General features: G+C 45.2%; 1 protein-coding gene across 1 annotated transcript in view; it reads left to right on the top strand.

Moving 5' to 3' along the window:
- The window catches only part of LOC120936168 (cytochrome P450 2K6-like), a 50603-nt gene that overhangs the window by 12959 nt on the left and 20387 nt on the right, over positions 1–17257 (top strand). Inside the window, exons 2-5 of the mRNA XM_040348322.1 lie at positions 2479–2641; positions 5376–5525; positions 12823–12983; positions 15379–15555. Of these exons, the coding sequence (XP_040204256.1) occupies positions 2479–2641; positions 5376–5525; positions 12823–12983; positions 15379–15555 (651 nt within the window). The remainder of the gene's footprint in view (positions 1–2478; positions 2642–5375; positions 5526–12822; positions 12984–15378; positions 15556–17257) is intronic.

The following is a 17257-nucleotide window of genomic DNA, read 5'->3' as shown; positions in this document are numbered from 1 at the left end:
TATCAATGCAAAACAAGTTTTAAAAACTGACGTTTTTTCAGGAGCAGTCATTTTAATAATGCTTAAAGTGAAACAATAAAAGTGAAATTATTCCTTTAAATTTCGTACCTGGGGGGTGTCTATAGAAGGCCTGTAAAGTAGCGCATGTTTCTCGTGCTTAGAAAAGTCCCTGCACAAAATTACATTTCTGAAGGAAAAAAAGTAATTTAAAACTACTCGTGGCTTTAATGAATTGTCGGGTCCTGGCAATACGAATAATAGTCATTGAAAAAAACAGTCCATTACCAGGCCCTTTGGGTCTGGTATGAATATTAAGGGGAACCCCTGAACCAAAAAAAAATGCGTGGGTACCCCCCCCCCCCCCCAAATTCCATTACCAGGCCCTTCAGGTCTGGTATGGATATTAAGGGGAACCCTGCACAAAATAAAAAAAAAGTGGCGTGGGGTTCTCCCCAAAAATCCATACCAGACCCTTATCCGTGCACGCAACCTGACAGGCCGCATGAAAAGAGGGGGGGACGAAAGAGCACGTACCAGGCCACATGCCCTCAACATGCGGAGGATGTCCCCATGTTGATGGGGACAAGGGCATCATCCCCACAACCCTTGCCCGGTGGTTGTTGGGATCTGCGGGCGTCGGAATCTGGAAGCCCCCTTTAACAAACTGATACCACCCCCCTATGTGAATTGGTAACGGGGTACATTGTACCCCTACCATTTCACCCAAAAAAGGTAAAAAAACACACACACAGCTTGGGACAAGTCCTTTAATAAAAAAAATTAAATAGATTCCAGCGGTGTAATCCTTCTACGACCTGGACCCGCCGCCACAAACGATATAGCCTCCATAGAAGGCGCCCGGCCAAATGACGCACGACCCATCTGACAGCTCTTAAATAACCGAGGGCAGGGCCACCCGTGACATGGATGGGTGACCTTGCCCCCCGACGCAACTGAGGTTTCGTGTGGTATCACGGGTAACCCCACCCCCCTGATGCAACTGGGGTTTCTGGTGGTTTTCCCGTGGTGTCACAGGGTTTCCCGTGACTCGTCCCATCCTCTTGGCTCTCTTGTCCCCCCTCTTTTCCTGTGGCCTGCCAGGTTGCGTGCTTGGATAAGGGTCTGGTATGGATTTTTGGGGGAAGCCCATGCCATTTTTTTTACTTTTGGCGCAGGGTTCCCCTTAATATCCATACCAGACCTGAAGGGCCTGGTAATGGAATTTGAGGGGATCCCTACGCATTTTTATAGATTTTTGAAGTTTGGAGTTTCCCTTAATATTTATACCAGACCCAAAGGGCCTGGTAATGGACTGGGGGGGAAACCCATGTTGTTTTTTTCAATTACTTTTATCTGTATTGCCAGGACCAGACAATTCATTATAGCCGCGAGTAGTTTTAAATTACTTTTTTTTTCCTTTTTAGAAATGTCATTTTGTGCAGGGACTGTTCTAAACACTGGAAACATGCGCTACTTTACAGGCATTCTATAGCACCCTCTAGGTACGAAATTTAAAGGAATATTTCATTTTAGACCCCTTTCACACTGAAGCGTTTTTACAGCGTTTTAGCGTTAAAAATAGCGATATTAAAGCGCTCATAAAATACTCTCCATGCATTTTAATGGACCCTTTCACACTGAGTTCTGCAAGCAGCATCTTTGGAGCAGCTTTTGGGCACTGAAAAAAAACACTTTAAAAACGCCCCTCTCCATTGAAATAAATTGAAAGCACTGTAAAAACGCAGGTTTTCATGCGCCGGGCGGAGGTACGTTTCTGAATCAGCGTATCTATCTAATTAGCATATTAATCGCGTAAATATACGGAAGCGCCACCTAGCGGCCAGCGTAAATATGCAGCCTAAGATACGACGGTGTAAGACACTTACGCCGGTCGGATCATAGGGAAATTCTGGCGTATCTAGCTTTCTGAATACAGAGAGATACGCCGGCGCTTCGTAGCACTTACGCGGCGTATCAATAGATACGCCGGCATAAAGGCTATCTGAATCCGGCCCACTGCTTCTATATATGCTGCTCCACTCCCACCAAAGAGGGGGCTGGACGACCAAAACAGTCAAAGTTCATCAACCATCCATTAGCTCATCCTATTAGGCTTTATGCTCCCCCATACTTTTTTTGCAGAGGAAGAATACCTGAATGTGTCAAACTGTATAGAACCCCTAACGCTGAACTTCTCTTATTTGTTTCCTTTTGGTCTAGCATATTCTCTATATAATTCAATGCATTTTGTTATATCTTCATATCCACTGTCCCTCTGCTGATTATAATTGGCTACTATTTTACCTTAACCCTTGTTACCCCTTGCTACAGCATGTAGCTGATATAATGACTGCATTACGGTAATACATTTAGAGAGTTCAGATAGGCTTAACATTTTTGCTCTTCAAATATGTTAGCGTTTTTACGAGTCCTTAAGAGATATATAATGGTTTTGTTTTGTTTTTTTCTCCATTTCAGCTTTCAAAAACCTATGGCTCAGTATTCAGCATTCAGATGGGAATGAAAAAAATGGTGGTGTTGACCGGGTATGAGGCTGTGAAGAATGCTCTGGTTGGACATGCGGAGGAGTTTGGTGAAAGAGGATGTATTCCAATACTTGAAAAAATTGATAAAGGAATGGGTAAGGATGCATTTTAACTGTAGTATGGAAAAGGCTGATTTAATTGTTTTCTAGTATCTTAAAAAGCAATTAGTGTTTTTCCAAGTGAAAGTACATCTAAGCAAAAGTCATGGACATTGAACTATTTAAATATTTTTAAACATGCAGTAAAAGGGTTAGGTTCGCACTTGCAGTGCCCCCTGGAGGGGCTGACAAGATCTACTCTCCATAGAAAACAGCTGAAATTTGAGTGCTTCTATTATGAAGATGAGTTTCTCAAAAATGCTTATATCTACAGAGGTGACTTTGGGTTAGTTTTTTAACACGGTTTTAGTTATAGAGAAGTACAGCCAAAGCTCATTTGGCTGTACTTCTCCTGTAGAACACAGGAGTGCAGACCGTTCTGCACGCCTGTAAACTGTTTTCAGCATACAGCGGGCTGAAGCCTGCTGTCGGCTGACTTCACAGAGCCATTCCAGGCTCAGGTAAGATCGCAACAAAGTCAATATCCACCCACATGCCTGGACTGACACCCTGGCTCTGCCTCTCAGCGAGCCGCTGAGAGTCTGACCTGGCATCTCCCAGCCCCCTCCACAGTCCAGCGCTCCAGTGAGTGCAGGGGAGGACAGAGCAGAGAGCTCTGAGAACAGAGTGATCACTGGTCTTTGATCGCTTGGTTCTTAGGCTAAAGCCTCTTACACACGATTGGATTTTCCGCAGACACACTTTTATCCGAAGGGCGTGTGCCTGGATTTTGTCTTGCATACAAACAGCACACAATTGTCAGCCAACAAACATGAACGTAGTGATGTACTAGATGTACTATGTGGTTGTTCAGCTCTTTAGGGCCACCCTTTGGGCACCTTCTGCTAATGTCGTTTAGGCATTGATTCCGAGCATGCGTGTTCGTACTTTGAAGTTTTGTCTGATGAACTTGTGTACACACGATCAGAAAATCTGACAACAGACTGTTGTCCACGGAAAATTTTAAAGCCTGCCATCCAACATTTGTCCGCGGAAAATCCGACAACAATTCTCCGATGGAGCGTACAAATGGTCGGATTTTTTGCCAACAGGCTGTCAACACACAATTCCCGTTGGAAAACAGGGGACAGAAGCATCTTTGGACCAAAGCTGCATTCACCTAGGTAAGTATGATTTAAAAAAAAAAAAGCACAACTTCTCTCTTAAGAATATGTAGGTACTTAACCCCCTTAGCGGTATCCCCGAGCGTGACTCGGGGTTGTTTTTCTATGCTAGGATCGGTATCCCCGAGTCACGCTCGGGGTAGATGTGCAGAGCGTGCGACTTACCTTTCGCAGCATCCACAGACAAGTTACTTACCTTGTCCCTGGATCCTGCGATGCATCCCCGCTGTGTGAGCGAGCGGGTCCTCGCTCGATTCACAGTGTTCCCGCGTGCCGCCGATCTCCGTTCCCTGCGACGTTGCGACGCACGTGGGCGGAGAACAGCGCCAAATTCAAAAAAGTAAACAAACACATTACATACAGTATACTATAATCTTATAGATTACAGTACTGTATGTAAAAAATACACACCGCCCTTGTCCCTAGTGGTCTGCCCAGTGTTCTGCATGTACTTTTATATAATAAAAACTGTTCTTTCTCCCTGCAAACTGTAGATTGTCCATAGCAACCAAAAGTGTCCCTTTATGTCAAAAATGGTGCAGCTAGAAAACAGCGATAATAAATTATAGTCACTTGCAGAATTGTGCGATAGCGATTTGTGGGGAAATTCATCATAAAAAAATAAAAAAATAAAAGTAACGACAGCAACAATTCTGCAACTGAGCAAATTTCAGTGATTTCGAGTTGATTACATTATTGAATATTTTTTATTATAATTATATTATTATTTGTTATAATTTTTTATAATTATTTATATTATAATTTATAATTTTGTTTTTTTTAAAAATTCATACCCGGGATGCCTACAAGACTCTTGTTTGGTCAGATTTAAATGAGTTATTCCTAAAAATTGCAGGCCTACAGTATAAAACGCCAAATTTCCTTGCAAAATAATTGTACCGCTTTTGGTACGTAATTCCAGACAGAATCATACCGCCAGGGAGGTTAAGCATTCATAACCTGCTTACAAAAAGTTTATATAGTTTTTTTATTTTTATTTTTATTTTTAATTTAGATAATTTCTGAAATCCTTCTAATTCACCTTCGTATTTCTGTATATGTGCAGAGCACCTGTATATTCCTCATTGCTTTACAGAGTAAAACAAAACAAAACTTTCAGCTTGGTCCCTGCTCCAGAACAAGTCTCACTCTAATGTTTCTATCAGTGTTGGGGTCAGTTTAGGACTTAGGTCAATGTTTGAAATGGGGGACATTTGTTTACTTGTTTCAGAACATAAACTGAATACTAAGGCTGCATTCACACTATAACGCAGCGTATTTTGCCGTGACAAATTGCGGCGTATTGTACCACGATTTGCTGCAACAAAACGGGTCGTTTTAACCTTTTTTTTTTTTTACAACACATTGTTGTCTATGCCGAACGCCGAAAGCCGCCTGAAAAAAGGGTCCGGGACTTGTTTTCAGGCGGCAGGCGTACGGCTTTTCGGCGTTCGGCGTGAGATGTGAACCATCTCATAGACAACAATGTAAAATCGCCCCTCCAGCGGCACGAGCATCGGGCGTAAATACGCCAAGGTGTGAATGCAGCTTAAGAGCTAGCGTTAGAATAAAGTGACACTTTAATGTGCTCTATGTCTTTTCTCCAGGTATCATTTTTGCACATGGCGAAAACTGGAAAGCCATGAGAAGATTTTCCATCAGCACATTACGTGATTTTGGCATGGGAAAAAGTACTATAGAAGACAGGATTCTGGAAGAAAGTGATCATTTGGTGCAGAGGTTCCAGACCTTTCAAGGTATAGCCTAATGAATGACACTTAGTAATCTATTACAATCTTTTGTCATGTTTTCTTCTTCACAGCATGTCCTGCACAGGGGCAGTATGACCATTCGGGCACTGCCCGAGGGCCCCATGCCACTAGGGGGCCCCATCAGGGTTGCCAGCCTCAGTAAAACCAGGGACAAGATGTAAAAATCTGTGTTTTAAGAAAAATCCCAAGATTATAGCTGCCCCGCCTCTTCAGTACATTTTCAGTGTGTGTATGTGTATTCTGTGTGTATGTATACTGTGTGTGTATACTGTGTGTTTATATTGTATGTCTGTGTGTATACTGTGTATGTATACTGTGTGTGGCCCCATAATCTATTGCCCGGGGGCCCCGTAATCTCTTATTGCCCGGGGCCCCATAATCTTTTATTGCCCGGGGGCCCCATAATCTCCTATTGCCCGGGGGCCCCATAATCTCCTATTGTCCAGGGGCCCCATGAGTTGTCAGTCCGCCCCTGGTCCTGCATTGCCACTATCTCTCCTGTTTTTCTTAAAACGCAAACATTTTACGCAGTTCAGTTTTGGGCACCAGTTCTCAAAAAGGACATCGGAGAACTGGAGAAAGTGCAGAGAAGGGCAAACTGATAAGAGGCATGGAGGAGCTCAGCTATGAGGAAAGATTAGAAGAACTAAATTTATTCACTCTTGAGAAGAGGAGAATAAGGGGGGATATGATCAACATGTACAAATATATAAGAGGTCCATACAGTGAACTTGGTGTTGAGTTATTCACTTTACGGTCAACACTGAGGACAAGGGGGCACTCTTTACGTCTAGAGGAAAAGAGATTTCACCTCCAAATACGGAAAGGTTTTTTCACAGTAAGAGCTGTGAAAATGTGGAACAGACTCCCTCCAGAGGTGGTTCTGGCCAGCTCAGTAGATTGCTTTAAGAAAGGTCTGGATTCTTTCCTAAATGTACATAAAATAACTGAGTACTAAGATTTGTAGGTAAAGTTGATCCAGGGTAAATCCGATTGCCTCTCGGGGGATCAGGAAGGAATTTTTTCCCCTGCTGTAGCAAATTGGATCATGCTCTGCTGGGGTTTTTTGCCTTCCTCTGGATCAACTGTGGGTATGGAGTTGGGTGTATAGGATTTTACTGTTTTTTATTTTGTTTTTTTATTTTTTGTGGTTGAACTGGATGGACTTGTGTCTTTTTTCAACCTGACTAACTATGTAACTATGTAATGTGTTCTGCGTAAAATATACTAAAAACAGAGTGGAACGTGGGGTTTCTGGATAGGGAGCTCTGTAATTTTAATCAATTTTCCCCAAACACATATTAACACATTTGTCTAGTATTCTCAAATTTAAAGAGGGTGTAAAGGGCCTTTTTTTTTTCTTTTTTTGTGACCTGCAAAATTTAAGGCATAATGTGCTAGTATGCATCGCATACTAGCACATTATGTTAAACTTACCTGCAAACAAATCCATCTTTGCCTGTCTTCCTTCCAAAGCGGCGTGACCTGCTGCCGATCATGGCACAGGCTTCTAAAGAGACAGCACGGGTGGCCATTCCTTCAGAGCGCATGCGCCGATGACATAATCGGCTGCATATACAGTAAATATCCTGTACGTTTAGGAGACATTTACAATACCTATAGGTAAGCCTTATTATAAGTTTACCTATAAGTACAAATAATACACTAACCTTACCTTAAAACTTAATTAAATATAATAAATAAATAAATATATGGGGCTGCCTTTGCTGGCCTCCTTTGCGTAAATGCCACATGGTTATTTGTGGTCGCAAAATATTTAAGTTACTGGGTACAATGATAAAACCTAGTACTAACCAACCATGGCACTAACCAACTTCTAACCCAAATCACCCAAAAAAGGGAAAAAAAACTTTCTATAACAGTCCCTGTTTTGTCACACTGGCCAGCGAATGCTGAAACAGTTGGCTGGCAACGTTGGGTCCCTTGACGAATACTTCACAGCAGAGAACAGATTAACTTGTATAAATTTATAGCTAAATTCAGGTAGATTTAGGTCGGCGTATCAGTAGATACGCCGACCTAATTTGGAATCTACGCCTACCTAAGTTTAAGTGTATTCTCAAACAGAGATACACTTAAACCTATCTAAGATAGGACGGCTTGCGCCGTCCTATCTTAGGGTGCAATATTTAGGCTGACCGCTAAGTGGCACTTCCATTGCGGTCAGCGTAAGATATGTAAATCACTAGATACGCCTATTCACAATCGTACGCCCGGCTGACGAAGTACAGATACGCCATTTACGTAACGCTTTATCAGGCCTAAAGTTATTCCATTTAATAGATGGAATCGTAATGTTAAAGTATGGCCGCCGTTCCAGCTTCGAAATTCGAAAATTTTACGTCGTTTGCGTAAGTCGTCCGTGAATAGGGATTTACGTAGTTTACGTCCACGTCAAAATCAATAGGCCCGTGCAGCGGACTTAGTCGCAATGCACACTGGGAAATTTAGGTGCCCGGTGCATGCGCAGTTAAAAAAAAACGTCAATCACGTCGGGTCAAGCCTCATTATCAATTAACAAGCCCCCTCAGACAAATTTGAATTAGGCGCCCTTACGCCCGCCCGCTTTAGGCTACGCCGCCGTAACTTAGCAGGCAAGTACTTTGAGAATCGCTAACTTACGGCGGCATAGCCTAAACACGCTAAGCTACGCCACCGCAAAGTTGCGGCCATCTCTCTGAATCTAGCTATAAGGCTGGGTTCACACTACTACACTACTTTCATCCTACTTTGCTCTGTGTTCAATGTTTCCCTATGAGAGCATCTTGTAGCGTCCTACACAAGTCGTCCGACTTTGAAAATGCTCCCTGTACTACTTTTGGTCCTACATTGATCCTACTTCAGGCCCATTGAATATCATTGAAGTCGGACCAAAGTAGTATCCTGTTCATGAAAGTAGGATGGATGTAGGACCAATGTAGGATAAATGTAGGACTAATGTAGCAGAGCAAAGTAGGATGAAAGTAGTGTAGTAGTGTGAACCCAGCCTCAGTCTCTGCCAGACCCAGGGCACTCTCTTCAGGGTCTACGGACACATACCCCTGATTCAGTAAACGTCCAGTTCCAGTCAGGTAGGGATCAAAGTGCTGATGATCTCTCTCAATCCTGCTGAGACAGTCCTTATTTTCCTTCCTTACAAGTGGTGGGAGTGCTGAGCTACAGTCTGGTCACACCAGGCATCCAAATCACACCCTCCCCAGGAAGAAGGGGCCTGATTCTCAAAAGAGATACGCAGACTTAACTGCTGTTCAGCCTGCGTATCCCTGTGCCTAACTTTGGAAACGATTCTCAAAAGGCTTTTTCCAAAGTTAGGCAGAAAATCTGACATGTGTAAGACACTTACACGGTCAGATTTTAGGATGCAGTACCGCATCCGCCACTGGGGGCATTTCTCATTGAAATGCAGCTTTGCGTATGCAAATGAGGACTTAAGCAGATTTTCAAAGCATTTCATCACTGTGATTTCTGCCTAAGTTCCGAATTTGCCTGCGCAAAACTAGGGCTGGTTTTATAATGTGGAAAGTTAGTCACACATTGTAAAGGCCCATTCCAGCGACGGCATTTGGTATGCATTCCCGAGGGAGAACTCCACGGCAATTTTAAAATTCAAAACCGGCATGGGTTCCCACCCAGGAGCATACCAGGCCCTTAGGTCTGGTATGGGTTGTAAGGAGACCCCCCCACGCCGAAAAATTGACGTAGGGGGTCCCCCTACAATCCATACCAGACCCGTATCCAAAGCACGCTACCCGGCCGGTCAGGAAGGGAGTGGGGACGAGCGAGCGCCCCCCCCCCCCCTCCTGAGCCGTGCCAGGCCGCATGCCCTCAACATGGGGGGGTTGGGTGCTCTGGGGCAGGGGGGTGCACTGCGGGCCCCCCCACCCCAGAGCACCCTGTCCCCATGTTGATGAGGACAGGACCTCTTCCCGACAACCCTTGCCGTTGGTTGTCGGGGTCTGCGGGCGGGGGCTTATCGGAATCTGGGAGTCCCCTTTAATAAGGGGGCCCCCAGATACCGGCCCCCCACCCTAAGTGAATGGATATGGGGTACATCGTACCCCTATCCATTCACCTGGAGGCAAAAAGTAAAAGTTAGTAAACACACAACACAAGGCTTTTTAAAATAATTTATTATTCTGCTCCGGATGCCCCCCCTGTCTTCTTTATTAGCTCTATTTCCAGGGGGGGCTTCTTCTTCCGCTCTCCGGGGGTCTTCCACTCTCCGGGGGTCTTCTTCCACTCTCCGGGGGGGGTTTCTTCTTCCGCTCTCCGGGGGGGGGGCTTCTCCGCTCTCCGGGGGGCTTCTTCCATCTTCTCCCCTCTTCCGCTGTTGACTCGGCGAACCCCGGTTCTTCTCCAGCTGTCCGGTGCCTTCTTCTTCAGCGCTGGCTGCCTGCTATGTTTGTGTGTTAGCTCAATTAGTAACAGGCAGCCGGCGCGGTCTTCTGTGACGTCAGGGTCTTCTGTTCTTCTCCCCTCTTCCGATGTTGACTCGTCGCATCTTGTCGCTGTAATGATGGAAGCGCGCCTTGCATCCCATTTATATAGGCATCACCGTCCCATCATGCTCCGGTAGGTACCCACGTGGTGGGTGCCTACCCACGTGCACCCACCATGTGGGTACCTGCCGGAGCATGATGGGACGGTGATGCCTATATAAATGGGATGCAAGGCGCGCTTCCATCATTACAGCGACAAGATGCGACGAGTCAACATCGGAAGAGGGGAGAAGAACAGAAGACCCTGACGTCACAGAAGACCGCGCCGGCTGCCTGTTACTAATTGAGCTAACACACAAACATAGCAGGCAGCCAGCGCTGAAGAAGAAGGCACCGGACAGCTGGAGAAGAACCGGGGTTCGCCGAGTCAACAGCGGAAGAGGGGAGAAGATGGAAGAAGCCCCCCGGAGAGCGGAGAAGCCCCCCCCCCCCGGAGAGCGGAAGAAGAAACCCCCCCGGAGAGTGGAAGAAGACCCCCGGAGAGTGGAAGACCCCCGGAGAGCGGAAGAAGAAGCCCCCCTGGAAATAGAGCTAATAAAGAAGACAGGGGGGGCATCCGGAGCAGAATAATAAATTATTTTAAAAAGCCTTGTGTTGTGTGTTTACTAACTTTTACTTTTTGCCTCCAGGTGAATGGATAGGGGTACGATGTACCCCATATCCATTCACTTAGGGTGGGGGGCCGGTATCTGGGGGCCCCCTTATTAAAGGGGACTCCCAGATTCCGATAAGCCCCCGTCCGCAGACCCCGACAACCAACGGCAAGGGTTGTCGGGAAGAGGTCCTGTCCTCATCAACATGGGGACAGGGTGCTCTGGGGTGGGGGGGCCCGCAGTGCGCCCCCCTGCCCCAGAGCACCCAACCCCCCCATGTTGAGGGCATGCGGCCTGGCACGGCTCAGGAGGGGGGGGGGGGCGCTCGCTCGTCCCCACTCCCTTCCTGACCGGCCGGGTAGCGTGCTTTGGATACGGGTCTGGTATGGATTGTAGGGGGACCCCCTACGTCAATTTTTCGGCGTGGGGGGGTCTCCTTACAACCCATACCAGACCTAAGGGCCTGGTATGCTCCTGGGGGGGGAACCCATGCCGGTTTTTTCTTTGAAAATTGGCATGGAGTTCTCCCTCTCAGGAATGCATGCTGAGCGACGCTGTCATTTTTTTTTATAATTATTTGTTTTCCCGGCGCGTCTTTTTTTTTTCACCCGTCGCAACTTTAGTGTCCCGTCGAAATTCTCAAAGCCGCCCGGCGTTAATTACGTTCGCGCGCTGCACGTCGGGAAAATGACGTCACACGCATGCGCAGTACGGCCGGCGCGGGAGCGCGCCTCATTTAAATTTTAAACGCCCCCAGGAGAGGAGGACCGCCTTACGACGGCGGCACTTAAGTTACACGGCCTGAAATTTCTAGGTAAGTGCTTTGACGATCGGGCACTTAGGTAGAAATTTTAAGTCAGTGTAACTTAACTGCTGAAATTTAAGTTAGGCAGGTTTTTTGAGAATTTGGCCCAAGGTTCTCAGTCTCTTTACTTATCAGTGGTCTCACCTGATTCTGGTCTGCTATAGAAGGGATCCATTTATCCAACAACAATGGTAGCAGCATCAGTAGCTCGGTCTCTTTCACACACACCTGCTTGTTTTAGGACAGTCCTCTCCTTTTCATTCTTCCTGACCACACTTCTTGCTGCATTACATCAGCCAATCACTTTCCTTAAGGCTGCTACTAGGGACTTAACTAAGATGGCTGTCTCCCTGCACTGGAGACACTCCATAGACGAGCATTACCATGTGGTCTTCTTAAAGATGGCTGCTGATCGTCTGCATTTATTAAATCTTAAGTTTAACCTTGTCTACAGCAGTTATCGGCTACAGTCCAGGTCGCATACATTACTTTCTATGAAAGCTTGCTGAATTAAAGCTGCAATAAATAACATAAAGCACTCATGTTCCATCTTCTATTATATAGAAGCCCCTTTGTGTGCAGAAGTGGCGGCTCATCCATGTGGAGCGCAGTCTCCTCCCCCCCCATCCATGCATCTGGCCCTCTAATCTACATGCGGTGCGCCGGACGCATGGATTCCAATGTTGTTTTTTAAGCACATGACTAGAGCCTGAGGCTCTAATTGGCTTCAAAAAGGGGTGAGTTTGGAAGGGTGAGTTTGGGGTGCAGAGCTAACCCACTTGTGTGACAATAGCGAATGTATATTCGCTATTGTCTTCCTGATTCTACTTCCAGCCAATCCGAAAGAGGCTGTGGTTCCTGAGTTCCGATTGGCCAGGGAGTCTTAAAACCCACTTCCTGTTTGGCCGGGAGGAGATGGAACAGTCCTGGTGTGAGGTCTCCATGGACGGCTCACCCCCCCCCCCAGCCACATCCAGCACTCCGGCCCGGACAGTGGAGGGAGAAGGAGGGGAGATCACAGTGTCAACCTGGGTGTACTCTTCATCTGCCTATGGTAAGGAGACCCTCCGCCTTCCCGGCTGTCTCTCTCCCGCCTGGGGGAAGTGGTGGTGCTGGTGATTGCAGCCTTCATGTCTGTCTCCCATGGGGTGGGGATGGAATGCCCCCCGTGTCTCCCGTTGGGGGAGATTGGTGGTTGGTGGTGCTGATGATTGCTGGCTTCATGTCCGCCCTGGGAGGGGTGGTGTTAGTTTGCCCCCCCCTATAAACTGCTCAGACTCCCCAGCTCAGCCTTAAGATCAAGCTGTCATATAAAGATACAGTCATTTTTTTATTATTATTAACATTTTGCTTTCCATTTGTAGGGAAACCCTTTGACAATTCTGTGAGTATAACTGCTGCAGTTGGAAACATCATTGTGTCTGTAGCCCTTGGACATCGCATGGATTATGAGGACCCCACCTTTCTAAGACTTCTGAAGCTAACAAATGAGAATGTTCGACTTGCTGGAACACCAATGATTGCAGTAATCTCTTTCAAGTAACTTTATATATGTGAGATGCAACGCAAAAGTAAAGGCTTTACACGTCAAGTTTCTGTGGGCCTGTGGCATACTTGGGTAGTGAGGTCACTACTATCCCTGGCCTTTTTCTTACAAAGCCAGCGGTTCCTAGAGACACAGTGGGTGCTTAGGGGTCAGCAACACAAAAAGCTGTCGTATATAAAAGCAGTAGAAATAACACTTCTATATATGATGTTGCTACAGACACCCGGATTAGCAAACGTTTAGTCATTCAGCCAAAGTTTGGTTGTAAACCTAGTTTCGGACAGAGCCATTGGCTCTTCCCTACTCTACCGGAACTAGTAGCACCATAAAAGGTTCCAAACAATAATAACTCCCTATATTTTATCATAAGATTAGCTTTTGTGGTGTCAAACCAGGGCTCAAGTCCTGCGGGAACGCGTGGGAACGGAGTCCCTGCACTTTTTTCACAGCAGGAACGCAGTTCCCTTTGCAGGACTAGAGCAGCCGAGCCGCCCGAGCTAATCCTTCACTAAGCAGCGATGCCCAACTCAAGTCACTGTCAGGGGCAGGCGAACCTTAGCAATCCTTTATGTTACTGGTCGCTTCCTGTATATGGATTCATCAGGTAGTGTGCGTGTATTCCGTCACTTCCTCGATGCCACAATGTCTCCTGGGAGCTTTTGTCATTGTTCCCAGGAGACATTGCGGAGGTCTGCCGCGAGTTATTGCAGGATTTACAAAGAACTTTCTTAAAGCGGAGGTTCACCCTAAAAACTTGTATTTAACATTCCATTCAGCATAATTCCAACATTTACACTATGCCATTTTTTTTTTGCTGTACATACCGTCTTATTGTTATTTTCCACCCGGCTTCCGGGTTCTCACTCCCGCGGGAGTAGGCGTTCCTATGCAGAGGCTAGATGATTGACGCCTTGTGAAAAACATCCCCCGGCACATAAGGCCAGTTTTCCGAAAGTAGCCGAACTGCTAGTGGCCTCTATATGGCGCTATATAGCGCCTGCGCCTGTCGTGTAGAGCTGACTGCGCAGGCGCTGTATAGAGCCGGCTACTTTTGGAAAACTGGTGACGCGCCTTATGCGCCGGGGGGGGAAAGTTTTTCACAAGGCGTCAATCATCTAGCCTCTGCATAGGAACGCCTACTCTCGCGGATATGAGAACCCGGAAGCCGGGTGGAAAATAACAATAAGACGGTACTGTATGTACAGCAAAAAAAAAAAAAATGTAAATGTTGGAATTATGCTGAATGGAATGTTAAATACATGTTTTTAGGGTGAACCTCCGCTTTAAAGTTCTTTCTAAATCCCGCGATAACTCGCGGCAGACCTCCGCAATGTCTCCTGGGAACAATGACAAAAGCTCCCAGGAGACATTGCGGCATCGAGGAAGTGACGGAATACCCGCACATTACCCAATGAATCCATATACAGGAAGCGGCCAGTAACATAAAGGATAACGAAGGTACATTAAAAAAAAAACATGCGGTTTAGTAATTATATGAGCGTATCATTTTTTTTTTTTTGTGGGGGAGTGGATCTTGGGTGGGAGTTCCCACACTTTTTCCCCCAGGACTTGACCCCTGTGTCAAACAACTTATCTTTGCACCTCCAGGCAGGTTTTTTCAGAAGGTTTTATGGCTGTGCGCTGCAAGCAATGGGAATTATGAGTTGCTAACCTTTCTTAGAATGTTGTTGTTGTTTAAAACTGAGATACATACACCTGTCTGATTGGAAAGAAGCTGCATAGACTGATGTTCAAACGCCTCCCTCCCCACTGTGAAAACATAAATTTTGCCCCTCTTTCACATAATAAAGCTAAAATGCTTGTGATTTTCTAAATCATGAACATTTTTTTGCAAAGATATCCAAACCTAGGTGCTCTAAAGCCTCGTACACACGATAGGTTAACCAGAGGACAACGATCTGAAGGACCGTTGTCTTAGGTTAACCGATGAGGCTGACTAATGGTCCGTCACGCCTACACACCATAGGTTAAATAACCGATCGTGTCAGAACGCGGTGACGTAAAACACAACGACGTGCTGAAAAAAACTAAGTTCAATGCTTCCAAGCATGCGTCGACTTGATTTTGAGCATGCGTGGATTTTTAACCGATGCTTTTGCATACTGACGATCGGTTTTGACCTATCGGTTAGGCATCCATTGGTTAAATAACCTATGGGGCCCACACACGATCGGTTTTGACCAATGAAAACGATCCTTCAGACCATTGTCCTTTGGCTATCCTATCGTGTGTACGAGGCCTAAGGTTGTTGACAGTGATGGTTAAACCCCTAGATTTATGTGTATTAATTGGGGAATAGCAGGGTTGCTAGCAAGCTACTGAACATTGTTATTTTATCTTTTTTTTTTTCCAGCTTTACAATATGTTCCCTGGTGTGATTGGCCTGTTTCCTGGGAGTCACAAAACACTTTTCAGCAATATGGAAGCAGTACATGAGTATATTACAAAGACATTTGTCAATCATCTAAAGGAGTTAGATCAGGATGATCAGAGGAGCTTCATTGATGCCTTTCTTGTGAGACAAAAAGAGGTGGGAGTTCTTTACAATGGTTCTTCAATAAAAGACATTAAAGTATGGATTGACTTGATTGGTCACAGGTCATTGGTGGGTGATACTGTGAGCAAGTAGGAAGAATTCCCTTCCAATAATTTGTGCCCAACTTGAGAGGTGGCTGTGGGCCCTTTATGGGGAACTGGGCTGCTGCCTCTAGGAACAGCTTTAAGGTAGTTTTTCCGCATATGAACTTGTTAAGGTAGGTAGAAAGGAGTGCCCGGTATCAAGCAAGCTGGAAGGTGAGTTTGAGATTGATTGATTGTTTGTTTGTTGAGAGTAGCAACAAATAAATCAAGCCAACGTGTTTCAGGGGAACAAAGCCTCCCCCCTTCTTCAGGGTTGTTGCTGCATGCTAGTAAATAGGAAAGGGTCCCAAACAGGTGTGTCTGTAAAATATCACGCAGCAACAGCCCATGTGTTCCACCACACAGTGCTTCCACCACCGTGTTTCACTGCTCAGGGAGGCCTCTCACCAGGAAAGTTTTATGAAATCAGTGGTCCCGTATGCAGGTTCATAAGTTGGGCCCTAGACACAGAGGAAAGCAAAAAGCGGGCGTGGTTTAAATTGTGCTAAATATTGAGCGTGGCCTTACAGATCATCAGTTTAGAGTGAATTATAAATAATGGGACTAGAATTATTATTCTTATTCCAGAGTGCGCAGCAATATGTAACATATATGGTAAAAGCAACGTTTTCATAAATAGGTGCCCCAATGAGTGTGATTACTTTTGTACATTGGAAGGGGAGAGGACAAAATATTTCTCGGGGGTTTAAAATGCTTGCATGTAACAATTTTTTTTATATATATATTTTTTTATTTTTTTCACAAAATTAAGGTCTCCTCTGTGATATGATGTTGTTATGAGTTCTCTTTAATGAAACATCAGGGGTCTTCAAAAACGAAAATTACTACTAGCCTATTCATTTTTTATTTTTTATTTTAACGTAGTTTCTGTGTTTACTTTTTACTATTTAATAGCTTACCATTTGCTCTCACTTTGTTGCCTGGATCTATCTTTTAATATTTAGGCATTGGTGAGCAAGAAGAGGAACTGCCTTTCCTTTTTATATATACAGTACAGTATCTTTCCTACTGAGAATAATTGTGCACAGAAAAAAAATTCGTTTTTTTTTGTTCTGTTTCGTATCGTTCCGTAGGTTCGTTTCCGTTCGTTTTTCGTAAGACGCCCGTTTTCCTGTTCGTTCCCGTTCGTTTTTCGTACGACGAGATTTTTTCGTATTCCGATCGTTTTGTATTTTCGTTACCGTTTTATTTTTGTACATGCGGGATGGTTCGTTATTCTGTTTAATTCATGTTCGTTACTTGTTAGACAGTAATTTTTGTGAATTTTCGTCAATGATTTGCATTCTGTGTTTTGGATTCCTTTTTCTGTTCGTGTTTTCGGTCGTGTGTTCGTGTGACATCTATGACAATTTGTTGTGGATGTCATGTGGGCATGCGACTGAAGATACGAACAGAAAAAGGATTTTCGTCATTTTGTACTTTCGTAAATATATTGCGGGATTCGCGGCACTTTCAACACGCGGCTCATCCATATTAACGATTGTTAAGCCCCATACACTTGGTCAGATTTTTTTAACAACAAACATAAAACCGATCGTTTTCCGTTCGTTCTCAGAAAATTTGTTCGTTTTTAAACTCCATCAGAAAACCAT

Source organism: Rana temporaria, chromosome 4 (genome assembly GCF_905171775.1).
Source record: "Rana temporaria chromosome 4, aRanTem1.1, whole genome shotgun sequence".
In the NCBI taxonomy this organism is placed as follows: Eukaryota; Metazoa; Chordata; class Amphibia; order Anura; family Ranidae; genus Rana; species Rana temporaria.
The sequence above is the reverse complement of the archived record's forward strand: the minus strand, read 5'-3'. Positions and strand labels throughout refer to the sequence as shown.